Below are 11534 nucleotides of genomic sequence, written 5' to 3' on the forward strand. Positions count from 1 at the left end.
TGACGCCGGCCGCCCGCCTCAGCACCGCCCCTCCGGTCCGCAGCGGCCTGACCCAGGAGCCCGGCAGCGTGGGACAGCTCGCCCTGGCCTGTGCGGAGGGCGGGATCGAGTGGCTGTACCCGGCCGGGGCGCTGCGCCTCACCCTGGGCAGCTCCGACCCCGGCGTGCGGCCCGGCATCGCCTGCCTGCGGCCGGCGCGGCCCTTCGCAGGCGCCCAAGTCTTCGCGGAGCGGGCGGGCGGCGTGCTGGAGCTGCTGCTGGCCGAGGGCCCAGGCCCGGCCGGGGGCCGATGCGTGCGCTGGGGTCCCCGCGAGCGCCGGGCCCTCTTCCTGCAGGCCACCCCGCATCCCGACATCAGCCGTCGCGTGGCCTCCTTCCGTTTCGAACTGCGGGAGGACGGGCGTCCAGAGCTGCCTCCGCAGGCCCACGGCCTCAGTGCGGATGGTGAGTGCAGGCCTGGGTGGGGACAGGTGGGAGTCGGGGAGTCGCTTCCTGGCCTCGCTGGGTGGGAACCTGCCTGTCCTCCCCACTGCATAGAGGGAGAAACCGAGGCAGCCTGTCAAAGGCACACAGCTAGTGAGTAGCAGCGCCAGGACAGGTGGGGGGGAGGGGCAATCCCTCACCTTGCGGGTTAGGGAAATTGCTGACAGAGGGCAGAATCCCGGAAGGGGAGGCCGGGCAGGGCAACCCGGGCCCCTGGTCCCTGAAGGGTTGGGGGAGGGGATGACGGCCAAAGCTGTCCAGGGCTCCCTGGCCCAGCGGTGACCTCCCTCCCCTCCCCCAGCCCAATACAACAGAAGTCCACTGTGAGCCCGGTCACCATGGAGATGCAGCCCCGCCTACCTGCAGGGCACCAGGCCCAGCATTTTGCTCTCCTGGAGCTTGGAGCCTAACCTCACAGGGGATGGGGGGTCTCTGCTCTGTCTCCTGACCCTCGAATCCACCATAACCTCCTGCCACGTGGGCTGGGCCGGTGACTTTGGGCCCCAGGAAGCAGCTCTGGGAGACCAAGGGGTTACCGCCTGCTGGTGCTGCCTGTGAGATGGGTGTGCAAGAGCACGTGCCTCGTGCCCCCAGACCCTTGAGCTCCAGCTCGGCGGGTCTTTGTGCCTGTATGTTGGGCACAGCCCCCAGGCCCATGTCTGTGCGTGTGTGTGATGCATGCACGAGCCTGCAGCGTCACCCCAAGTACAGGGTGTCTTCAGGGTGTGTACACATGGTCCCTGAGACCCCCAGTTGCCATCAGGCCCTTAGGGGGGTCTGGTAGCTTGCCCTCTCTATCCTGTGTCCAGCTGGGGAAGGGCTCGGGTAGTCCTGGAGAGGTCAGGGCTGCCACTCATGACCTCCCCTGCATGCCAGGTGCCTGCAGACCCTGCAGTGATGCCGAGCTCCTCTTGGCCGTGTGCACCAGTGACTTTGGTGAGTGTCCCTGCTGTGGGGCGAGCCAGGGGCCTGCCTTCCCCTGAATGCCACTGTCCAACATGTGTCCCCACAGTGATCCATGGAACCATCCACGGGGTTGCCCACGACACAGAGCTGCAGGAGTCTGTTATCACCGTGGCCGCCGCCCGTGTCCTCCGCCAGACATTGCCACTGTTCCGGGTGGGGGGTCCTGGGGGCCAGGCGCAGGCCTCCATTCGCACCCCACTGCACTGTGGCGTCCACCCTGGCCCTGGCACCTTCCTCTTCATGGGCTGGAGCCGCTTCGGTGAGGCCTGGCTGGGCTGTGCACCCCGCTTCCAGGAATTCAGCCGTGCCTACACGGCTGCCCATGCTGACCACCTCCACCCCTGTGAGGTGGTGCTGGACTGAGGGGCCTGGGAGCAGGGTGCTGGGGAGGGGTGGGTAGGAGGGTGGGGGGGTGACCTCCAGATGGCATCACAGTACCAACTGCTTCCGAGGTAATAGCAATAACCAATAAGAACGCAGCTTGCATTAGCCAATGCGCATCGGGTGCTCGTGCCTGAGCCCAGCCCTGGGCCTGCCTCACTTTCATTTTATTCTCCCACAGCCCCCGGCACTGCCCAGTTACCGCTTCACAGAGCCAGAGACTGAGGCTCTGGGGCAGTGGTGCCATGTCTAAGGCCACCCAGCCCACGCCCTGGAGAGGCGCTGCTGCTGGGTGGGGGCATGCAGGGACCCCCACTCACGTCACCCTCAGCTCTCCTGCCCCCAATGCCAGGTGATTCCACTTCTCAGAGTGGGAGTGGAAAAGGGGCCATAACACCCAAGGTCTGAGGTGGGTGGAGGCCCTTGTAGGGGGAGGCAGGCGACACCACTCCCAACCTGAGGGAAGGGGCTGCAATCTGGCGGGCCACTGACTTCCCCGCGTGGTTCGCTGCAAGCCCAGCAGAGTCATCCTGGCCCCACTCTGCCCCTGGGGAAGAATGGGCCCCTCTGTCCACAGGCCCCTGCAACGTGCCCAGCATCCTGACGGCTGTGGGGTCTCTTCTGCAGGGTCCTGCTTGTTGCCCATTTCTAGTGGGCGGGGGCACACAATGGGGTCTCTAAGGGCTGTTTCCCGCCACTGGCCTCATTGTCGCTGCCCCCACCTTCCTCTCCAGCCTCAGCCACATAAAGGGCCTGCGCGGTCTGGACAAAGCTGACGGCCCTGAGGCTGAAAGGCCCCAGGATGGGGGTGCACGTGGGACTACTGAGCCCAGAGGGAGCTGACTCTGCTGTCCCAGCCCCACAGCTCCTGGGAAAGAGGGCCACAGCTCAGGTCTGGTGGGGGTGCCTGGGCTGAGCCCCAGAAACAACTTCCCATCTCTGCCTGGCAGCCCTCACTGGAGAAGGGGCCCTGCCATCCTGCAGGCAGGAACTGAGGCTGGGAGAGGAACAAGGATACACAGGGCCACTTCTGCCAGATTCGGCTGATATAGGTACCTCATGTTGCCACGCCCTGTGTGAACACTGCATCACTCCAGTGGCTGCCCTGGAGTTTCCGTGGGGCAGGCTGTCTAAGGCTACACTCGTGTCGGGTACGCACTCCTTTCACTTGGACGGGCCATTTGCTGTGGGGACTGGTGAGAATTGTGGGTGGGAGCACAGTCATCCTGGATGGTAGGCTCCCCTGGGCTCCTCCCACCTTCTGCTGTTCCTGAGGCTCCTTGCTGTGCCCTTTCGCGTCCCCAAACTCAAACCGGCACCCATGGATTGTTCAGAGCTCAGGCACCAGACCTCTCCTCTCCACACACATTCCGACATTCCCTCATTGGAGAACTGGGCCAGCCTTCTGGCTTTAAATACGATCAACATACTGATGACCCCACATTTGGATCTCCAGCCTGGACTGCAGACCCTTGTATCCCTGTTTCCCCCTCCCACCACCAGGGAGTATCTCAGTAAAGACCAGAGGAGGAGGAGGTGAGTGTGCTCTCCTGTCATCCTCCTCTTTTGCACTGCCCATGCAGACCCCGACCTGAGGAGAGTTTCGCCTCCAGCGCTGAGAAGCACCTCACCCTTGGCTCTTGCCCTAATTCTCTGGCCAGCTCCCCACAGCCTTGTTTGGACAGAGGCCCATGGCCACACCCAGTGTGGTCACTGTGGACTACCTCTGGGACCATCTGTCCAGAAAAATGTAGGGCATCTACTCAGGGCTGGGTCCTAGGATGGACATTGGCCTCTGCCCACCTGCCCCAGGAAGCGCCTCCTATGCACACACCCTCCTCCAGAGAAAGTGTTGGCTTTGCAACCAGCAAAAGGAGCAGAAAGGGCAGAAGTGGGTGTGGCTGACAGGGTCAGAGGAGCCCCAGGGTGCTCTGGGAGGAGCCTGGAAGGCTTGGGCCAGGGGCTTCATGCCTGCCCACAGGGGAGTGGCCAAGGGGAAACGGTGTGGGTGAGCATGAGGGCTGGGGCTATGGGAGCAGGTGCCTCTGGGGCACCTCTGGGCATGTGCATTCACACAGGTATGCACTCGAGTGCCCAGTACCCAAAGGTGAGGAGCAGGGTGCAGGTGTGAAGGTGAGGGACTTTTGGGTGTGCACACTGGGGAGTCGGGGTAGGTGCCTTCATTCAGTCGACCCGCTTCTATTGAGTTTCTTCTAGGTACCAGGTGCTGCTCTAGCACCAGGAATAATACAAGGAACAAAAGAGACAAGAATGGGATGCTGTGTAAGCCCAGTGCACATCCTCCTTTTATGGGGAGGGCCAGGTGACAGCCAGGAAGAAGACAGAAGGTTCTGAGATGGGGGTGGGGAGCAGCCCTCCTCCGCTCCAGTGCTCAGGTCTTGGGAGCATGGCACCGGGGTTTCCTGCCACAGGAACACCTGTCTTTCCCAAGTGGAGGCAGCTGGGGCCAAGTGTGCGGCAGTCTGCACTTGGGGATGGGGGCAGTGGTCTCCAGCATGCCTGCATTGTCTGAAGCAGCCTCCGTCCCTCCTGACCGATGCCGTGGATGGATGAGAAGCCAAGCCAGGGCCTGTGTGCAGACAAGTCTCTGCCACTCAAGGACGTTTGGCCTCAGGGTGCGGTGAGGAGGAGGTCCTGGCTCTGTCCCCGCACTTGCTTCTCTCATTCCCAGACTTCATCAGGTCACTTCCGGGAACTCAATCTTTCTTCGTGTGTGTTACATTTTCTGGAGAAGGAAGGTGGTCTCCCCAGTTCCTGGGGCTCTTCCTCCCGTCCACCTGACTGGGCCAGCTGCCAGAGCGCCCAGCACCTCACATCCGGCTCCCCTCCCATGACGCTCAGAGAGAGCCAACATCTGTCTTCTCGGTTCTGCTAAATTTCTCCTTATCAACCCCCTCCGCCCTGCCTCTCAGCCAAGCTCAAAGTCCCACCGCCCCCGCCGAAGCCTGCGCATCCTGCGTTTCCTGCGCACTCGGGCTAACTGCCTTCAGCCGTGGGAGGGGCCCGGGTGGCCTCCCCGCGACTGCTCCTGGGCTTGGCTGGCTATCGGGGTGTGCGGGGCGGCATCTCCCCGGTGAGCCCTTGCCCCCGGGCTGACCGCCGCCCCTGGCCTCCAGCCACACCGCACGGACCTCCGCTGCCAGTCAACTGGATCCACGGCACCGCTTCCCTCGGGCGTCTCCCCGCGCTGGGATGTGCAGCCCCAGGGGTCCGCAGCGCCCAGGACAGGCCCGCAGCAACCATCTGCGGCATGGGCCAACGAGGCTGAGCGACGCGGGCTACAGGCAGGATGTTGTGCGGCTAGAACCCGCGAGGGTAGCCCCGGACCCCAGGGCTCCGCGGTCCGGAACCCGCGGGAGGGTCCCTGGACCCGGACGGAGCGGAACGCGAGCGGACCAGCTGCTCAGGCTCTCCCGGCCGCTTCCGGTGTCTCGCCGCGTCCGCCTCTTCCGGCGCGGCGCCGCGGGTCTGGTAGGCGCGGAGCGGGGAGTAGGGCCGCCGCGCAGGCCGGGGGCGGTGGGGAGGACGGCCCTCTCCAGGTCCGGGCCGGGGCATGAGGGTCTCGGACCTGAGCCGGGGAGGGGACTTGAGGTGGGGAAATACTGAGCCGCTCTCCCGCAGCCATGGAGCAGGACGACCCGGCCGAGGCGTTGACGGAGCTGCGCGAGCGGCGGCTAGGCGCGTTGGAGCTGCTGCAGGTGGCGGCGGGCTCGGGCCTGGTCGCCTACGCCGTGTGGGCGCTGCTGCTGCAGCCGGGCTTCCGCCGCGTGCCGCTGCGGCTGCAGGTGCTGGGCCAAGGCTTGTGGGGACCAGCTGCCTGCCGGGCGGGTCCGGGCTGGGGGCGGGGCCTGGAGTGTGGCGCTAAGGCGGAGGGTGCAGCTACTCCAGGGCCGATTCGGCTGTGGGTTGGGACCTCCTTCAGGTAGGACTGGACAGGCCACTCTAAGAATGGAAGCCCAGGAGGCAGGCCCCCCACCCTCTCACTCCCGCCTGCTTCCTTGTACAGGTGCCTTATGTTGGCGCGAGTGCCAGGCAGGTGGAGCACGTGTTGTCGTTGCTGCGAGGCCGTCCAGGAAAGATGGTGGACCTGGGCTCTGGCGACGGCAGGATTGTAAGGACCGTGTTCGTGTGTGTTGGGGAGCGTCTTTGTTGACCTCTCCCCTGAGCGCACCGCCCCATCTGTTGGTCCTGACGCTCGTTGTGCCCACAGGTGCTGGCTGCCCACAAGTGCGGTCTTCGCCCAGCTGTGGGCTATGAGCTAAACCCGTGGCTGGTGGGGCTGGCATGGCTGCATGCCTGGAGAGCAGGATGTGCAGGCAATGTCAGCTACCGCCGTGAGAACCTCTGGAAGGTAATCCAGGGAGTCCTGGGCCCTCTCAGACCCACTGGCCACCCTTGATCTTTATGCTTCCAATTCTAGCTTGGTAGCTTGGCCACCCTGCTGACAGTGCCAGGTATCTCTGCCACCTGGGCAGGCTGGAGCTGGGACTTGGAAGCTGCAGTTACCCAATGCCCACCAAACCTCCCTCCCTGCTGGGGCCCCAATCCCTGCTGGGGTAATTTCCTCTTCCTGCAGGTGAGCCTGAGGGACTGCCACAATGTGTCTGTGTTCCTGGCTCCTAGCGTGGTAGGTCTGGGGTTTGCTGACCCCATGGGAGGCCCAAGCCATCCCCGGTGTAGGTGCTGGGCCTGGAGGAGCTGGGTAGGGGGAGCTGTGTTCCACCCTGCCCACCCCAACCTCCCCTCTCCCCCATAGCTCCCACTGCTGGAGGACAAGCTACAGGCAGAGTTGCCTGCAGGAGCCCGAGTGGTGTCTGGGCGCTTCCCCCTCCCCACCTGGCAACCTGTGGCTGTACTGGGTGAGGGCCTGGACCGCGTCTGGGCCTATGATGTCCACAGTGGTGGGCCAGCTGGGCAGGCTGTCCCAGGGCCTAGTTCTGCCTCCATACCTGGAGCCCCCAATTCTCAGGTTGGCTGAGTGGACACAATAAAGACTCAGTGGGTTCCAGCCTGATTTTTTTTTTTTTTTTTTTTTTTTTTGGTCGGGTTGTGGGCCTCTCCCTTGACTCTCAACCACTGCGCAACCAGGGAAGCCCCCAGCCTGATTTTTGTTGGGTGTTGAGCTGGGTGGAATGATCTCCCAAGGGGGCGCTGTGGAGAGGGCTCCATGCTGGCTGTGAAGAGTTCTGCTCCAAGTTTATCTGTTGACCAGCTAACGACTGCGAGTCCTTGGGTGCTGCGGCTTGGCTGGAGGTGTGGCCCCCGCTTTCCAGGAGTTCCCTGTACCCACCAGCTTCCTCAGCCTCAGGATCTCCTGCTTGTACCTGCTCAGAGAAACTAGGCATAGTCACCACCTGGCTGTGGACAAGCCCTGCTGCTAGTGCCTGGGACTGAGGTCCTTGGGTCTTACCCAGCCCACCTCTAGAGCCCACCTGCCCAGGTGCTGGTCCACATACTCTTGTAGCTCAGAAAGTTGCTCCTCAGCCATCGTGGCTCGGACTAGCAGCTGTGCTCTCTCCCTTTCCAGCTCTGCCTGGAATGGGGGAACATAAGCCATGAGCCCGGGCACAGTGTGAGGAAGGGCCTCTGGCCAGGTTTTGCCCACTACCTGGGTGCCACGGGAGAAGTCCTGTAGCTTCTGGCGGATCTGGGCCCAGGATGCAGCTTCCAGGCCCCTGTGAGGGGAGGAGGAGGGGTGGGCGTGAAAGCTGGCATGGACCCAGGTTTATGACCAATGACCCTGCTCAAGTCAGGGCCCCTAGGTCCTTGAGGTGCCTGCTGGGAGCGAGTTTGGGACAGTATAGGGCTGCCTTTCCACTGTGGGCGCTGTGAGGCTTGGAGCCATCTGTGCATGGGGGCAGCCACTGGCCACTCAGGGAAAGCTAAGCCACAAGGCCAGCTGGGACAGTGACCCCAGTGTCTGTAAGGATGCTTATGGGGGGCCTCCCCCCATGCTGGGGGGTTTCCCAAAACCCCAGGCAGGCGACTTGTCCTAGCTTCTGCCTACTGCACAGTTGAGAACATGAAGGTGGAGGCAAAGGCTGTGAAGGTCACCAGGTAGCCTGCTCCTGCCTTGTCCTGGGGTCAAGACTTCTATCGTCCATGCCACCACAGGTCTTCAGCTATGCGTCCTCCGAGTCTCAGCTGAAGTGCCCTTTCTTCGGGGTCTCTCCCTGACCCTCCCATTCAAGGGTAGCCCCCTCCCATCCAGGAGGGTAGTCCCTCCTCTCTCCAGGCAGGTTGGTTTTTCTGTAATTATTAGTGTCTCATAAGCAGACCGAGACTGGAGAATACAGATGGGCCACCTTGTCCACTGCAGCATCCAGAACCCCTCTAAGCAGTTAGTTCATAGGATGAATAAATGAATAAATTTTATTCATCCTATGAATAAAATCCATTTATTCATAGGATGAATAAATGAATAAATGCCTCCCCAGCACCCACACCAGGTACTCACTGTGGCTCTAATGGGCCCCCCTGAGAGGCTTCACTGGGTTCTTTCTGTAGGAACAAGAACAGCGGTTGCTGAATGAGGCAGGCTGCTCAGAGGCCCTGGGCTTGGGGCTTTGCTGAGCCTGGGATGGGTCCTGGGGCGAGTTGTGGGGCAGCAGGGAGGGGTCACCTGGGCCTGGAGCTTCTGGAGCTGCTTCTCCAGCCTAGCCTGGTCCTCCCTCAGGTGGCCGAATTTGGTGACCATGTGCAGGGGCGGCGGCTCCATGTCTGAGGTGGCTGCACCAGAGGTAGCCTTGGGGATCCTGGGTGCCCCATTGGGATCCACCAGCACCTGTTGCACACTAAACCCCACACCAGGTCACCTAGGGCCATCCCACCCCAGGTGCCCAGCTCAGGGAGGGGCCCACCTGTGGGCAGCCAGCAGCTCCTCGTGCCTCCGACTCAGATCTGCCAGGCGCTTGCGGTAGGTGCGAGCAGCCCGGGCCAGCTGTCGCTCACGGCTGTGATGTGCCCCCCGAATGTCCTCCAGAGTGGTTTCCAGGAATGTCCGAAGGGCTGTGGATGCAGGCTTTGGGCCTGCACCATCTGCATACTCCTGGAGGAGATAGGGCTGGGCTGGGGCGGGTCCACACCCTGCCCCCCCAGTTCCCTCCATGGAGCTGGTCTGACGACAGTGTGCTGGGTGGGCCTGAAGTCTCCCACAAGGTCAGAGTCTCTCTGAAGTGGTCTAGCACACCCAGGCCAGACTCGGGCTCCCCAGGACCCAGAGGCCTCCCACTCAACACAGGGCCAGCTGGCCCAGTGCTCACAGCCACGGCTCGGGCGCAGTGCTGCAGTCGGATGGCGTACTCCTCGTTCAGCTTCTTGAGTTGCAGCTGCAGCCGGGCGTTCTCTGCTTCAGCCTGGTGGAGCTGGCCCCGGCAGGCAGACAATACCTGGGGGTGGAGATGGCCCTGAATTTATGTCCTGCAAGGTGGACCTTTGCTGAGCCAGACCTCAAAGCAGGTAGGGGTGGGCCTCACCAAGGCTTGTGCAGCCAGTTGCTGCCCAGCTGTCCTGGCCTCCTCCTGGGCTCCTTGCAGCTGCCAGCCCAGGGCTGCCCTGCAGACATGGGTACGAGGCTTAGCCGGGCCTAGGGCAGGTGACTCCTTCTGCCCCTTAAGAACAGCTCCTTTGCTCACTGTGCCCTGCTGGGCCCTCCTGTCCCAGGTGAGGCAGTCACTCACACACGCGTCTCCAGTGCCTGCTGCCGAGCCCTGTGCTGCTCTGGCGCCCGACTTACTTCTCCCTGCGGCTGCGGGGTACACAAGGGCTGGCTGGGTGAGAGCCCAAGCTCTGGGTCCCCTGCACTGCCCCACCTCCACCCTGGGCTGGGAGAAACTTCAACAGATTCCCGGGCTAGGTGGCTGCACACTCACACCATGCCCCAGCTTCTGCTGCTCGTTCTCAGCTGTCAGGAAGTCCTTGGGCTGTGCCTGCACAGAAAAGCCGGTCTCAGCCTCACTGTTCCCCTGCTGGACCCCTGTTTAGCTTCCACCCATGCGCTCATGGTGACCTGGAGTCTGTGGTGGTCGGAGTGTCCCTGCCCCCAGGCCTTGTGCCCAAGCTCCTGTGCCAGTGCCTGGCGGTGCCCCGGATTAGCTTCTGCTAGGGTTGCCTGCTCTCCATGCAGTTCTAGCTCCAGCACCCGGCTCTCCAGCCACAGGACCTGCGGGGTGACCAGGTCATCATCCATTTGGGCATCCACAGGGACACAGCACACACAGGACAGGTGGGGACTCGCAGACACTGCGTGTGCACAGTCACATGGGGCACACCTGCACCCCTCACAGTTCTGGCACTAAGTGTGCACCCTCCCCCCATGCCCTCAGGCTGGCACACGTAGGCACACATCAGTGCCCACCTCACTCTTCAGCTCGAAGATTTCAGCTTCGTGTTGCTCCTTCAGGCGATGGGTTTTGATCTGCAGGTCCACCAGCTCCTTGCAGACCTGTGAATGGCCAGGATGAGAGGTGGGGCCTGTGGGGCCCTGGGGATGCCCTCCCTCCTGCCAGTGCCTGAGGGCCCCCACACCCACCTGCAGCCGCTGCTCCTCACTCAGCTCTAGATCTGAGGGAACCTCTGTCTCAAGGTTGGTGGCCCAGGTTGGGGTACCCCCAGGGACTCCTGGCAGCCAGGTCTCGGCCCGCGGCAGAACCTAGGGAGGCACCACCACTCATACCCCAGGTGTGTCTCAGACCTGGGCTGTGGCCTCCACTCTCATGAAGCCACCAGCCATCCACCCCCACACCCTCAGCCTGGCAGAGCTGGGGCAGGCCCTCCCACAGCCAGGATCAGGCCCAGGTCCTGGGAGGATCTACACCCCTCCTGGTCTCTGAGGGAACAGGGAGAACCCCCGAGCCCAGAAACGCAGCGTCCTGGGAGGACTCACATTCTTGGTGGCCTGAGGTGGGGCCCCTGGCCTGGGGCCTGGGGCTGCCACATACTCCATAGGCAAAAGGGACTCTGGGCTGCCCCAAGCCTGGTGCCACCTCGACTACTGGCCTGTTGCTGCAACACGGTGGTTTGTGTTGCCAAGGCCTCTGTTGTCCCCAGGAGACTCCCGGGGCCCCGCCCACGAGGGCAGGCAGGACAGTTCAGTGGTTGGGGAGGTGGGTGCAAACTCTCAACTTCTTCCGTATTTGGCGATCCATTCTTTCCGGTTTCCTTTTCCTCATCTGGGAAACGCAGATCGGCACCCCAGCATTTATCAGGGACGCGGATGGAACCACGAGTGCATACAAGGGCCCAGCCTGGGGAGGTGTGGGACAGCGCGCATGGTATGGAGATGCCGCTGCTGTTACTGTTGTCCTCACAGCGCGCTTTGCTCTACCATGTGGGTTCGCACACTCATTAGGCCCCTACGCTGAGCACTGGACGGGCAGGCAAACAAACTGGACAGATCCCTGCAGAGCTCAGCCTGACGGAAGCGGGCTCAGACGTCCCAGTCCGGGTCCGGGGTACTCAGGAGGGCTGTCCCAGCCCGGTGCCCGGAGGGCTTCAAGGAGGAGGCGCCGCAGCGCCGGGCGCGACTGGCCAGACGTGCGCGCAGCTCCCTTCGGGCACGCACGCGCTCCCTCCCGCGCACGCGTGTGCTCTGTGCACTGTGCGCCGGTTCCCGCGCGCGCAGGTTCCAGGCGGGCCCAGCGGGCCTCAGGGGCGCGGGCCGTTGGTGGCGGCCCGGGTGAGCG

The 11534-nt window shown here is 63.1% G+C and overlaps 4 protein-coding genes across 5 annotated transcripts in view; 3 read left to right on the forward strand and 1 right to left on the reverse strand.

Moving 5' to 3' along the window:
• Positions 1-1927, forward strand: part of METRN (meteorin, glial cell differentiation regulator) — a 2592-nt gene extending 665 nt beyond the window's left edge. The window contains 3 exon segments of the mRNA XM_024759738.1: positions 44-444; positions 1360-1419; positions 1496-1927. Coding sequence (XP_024615506.1) covers positions 44-444; positions 1360-1419; positions 1496-1812 — 778 coding nt within the window. The 3' untranslated portion in view covers positions 1813-1927.
• A 513-nt stretch (positions 1928-2440) lies between these two features.
• ANTKMT (adenine nucleotide translocase lysine methyltransferase) lies at positions 2441-6859 on the forward strand. Of its 2 annotated transcripts, XM_024759740.1 has the most exons (6): positions 2441-5322; positions 5473-5636; positions 5858-5962; positions 6062-6202; positions 6428-6478; positions 6608-6859. In XM_024759740.1, exons 2-6 carry the CDS (start codon positions 5475-5477, stop codon positions 6827-6829), a joined length of 681 nt encoding a protein of 226 aa, XP_024615508.1. In that variant the 5' UTR covers positions 2441-5322; positions 5473-5474; the 3' UTR covers positions 6830-6859. The 2 variants fall into 2 exon arrangements, with proteins under 2 accessions (XP_024615508.1, XP_024615507.1); XM_024759739.1 differs by having other exon boundaries at positions 5303-5636.
• A 93-nt stretch (positions 6860-6952) lies between these two features.
• On the reverse strand, positions 6953-10820 carry CCDC78 (coiled-coil domain containing 78). The gene is made up of 13 exons (XM_024759584.1): positions 10736-10820; positions 10382-10501; positions 10208-10294; positions 9779-10012; positions 9723-9747; positions 9327-9598; positions 9114-9239; positions 8712-8899; positions 8474-8645; positions 8309-8352; positions 7460-7526; positions 7284-7384; positions 6953-7175 (listed from the first exon to the last, which is right to left on the reverse strand). Exons 1-13 carry the CDS (start codon positions 10793-10795, stop codon positions 7064-7066), a joined length of 1608 nt encoding a protein of 535 aa, XP_024615352.1. The 5' UTR covers positions 10796-10820; the 3' UTR covers positions 6953-7063.
• Positions 10821-11047: 227 nt separating this feature from the next.
• HAGHL (hydroxyacylglutathione hydrolase like) overlaps positions 11048-11534 on the forward strand; it is a 3619-nt gene continuing 3132 nt past the window's right edge. Inside the window, exon 1 of the mRNA XM_024759793.1 lies at positions 11048-11123. The gene's annotated coding sequence lies outside the window, so the exon portion shown is untranslated. The remainder of the gene's footprint in view (positions 11124-11534) is intronic.

Source organism: Neophocaena asiaeorientalis, unplaced genomic scaffold (assembly GCF_003031525.2).
Source record: "Neophocaena asiaeorientalis asiaeorientalis breed wild unplaced genomic scaffold, Neophocaena_asiaeorientalis_V1.1 scaffold254, whole genome shotgun sequence".
NCBI lineage: Eukaryota > Metazoa > Chordata > Mammalia > Artiodactyla > Phocoenidae > Neophocaena > Neophocaena asiaeorientalis.

What these genes read in the sequence shown, in the direction of transcription:
- CCDC78 (XM_024759584.1), bottom strand. Translation starts at nt 10,795, where the DNA reads ATGGAGTATGTGGCAGCCCCAGGCCCCAGGCCAGGGGCCCCACCTCAG. An exon ending in AACTGGCTGCACAAGCCTTG is followed by an intron (nt 9,240 to 9,326) that starts GTGAGGCCCACC and finishes CTCCACCCCCAG; the next exon opens with GTATTGTCTGCCTGCCGGGG. An exon ending in ACTGCGCCCGAGCCGTGGCT is followed by an intron (nt 8,900 to 9,113) that starts GTGAGCACTGGG and finishes TATCTCCTCCAG; the next exon opens with GAGTATGCAGATGGTGCAGG.
- ANTKMT (XM_024759740.1), top strand. Translation starts at nt 5,475, where the DNA reads ATGGAGCAGGACGACCCGGCCGAGGCGTTGACGGAGCTGCGCGAGCGG. An exon ending in GCCGTGAGAACCTCTGGAAG is followed by an intron (nt 6,203 to 6,427) that starts GTAATCCAGGGA and finishes CTCTTCCTGCAG; the next exon opens with GTGAGCCTGAGGGACTGCCA. An exon ending in TGTTCCTGGCTCCTAGCGTG is followed by an intron (nt 6,479 to 6,607) that starts GTAGGTCTGGGG and finishes TCTCCCCCATAG; the next exon opens with CTCCCACTGCTGGAGGACAA.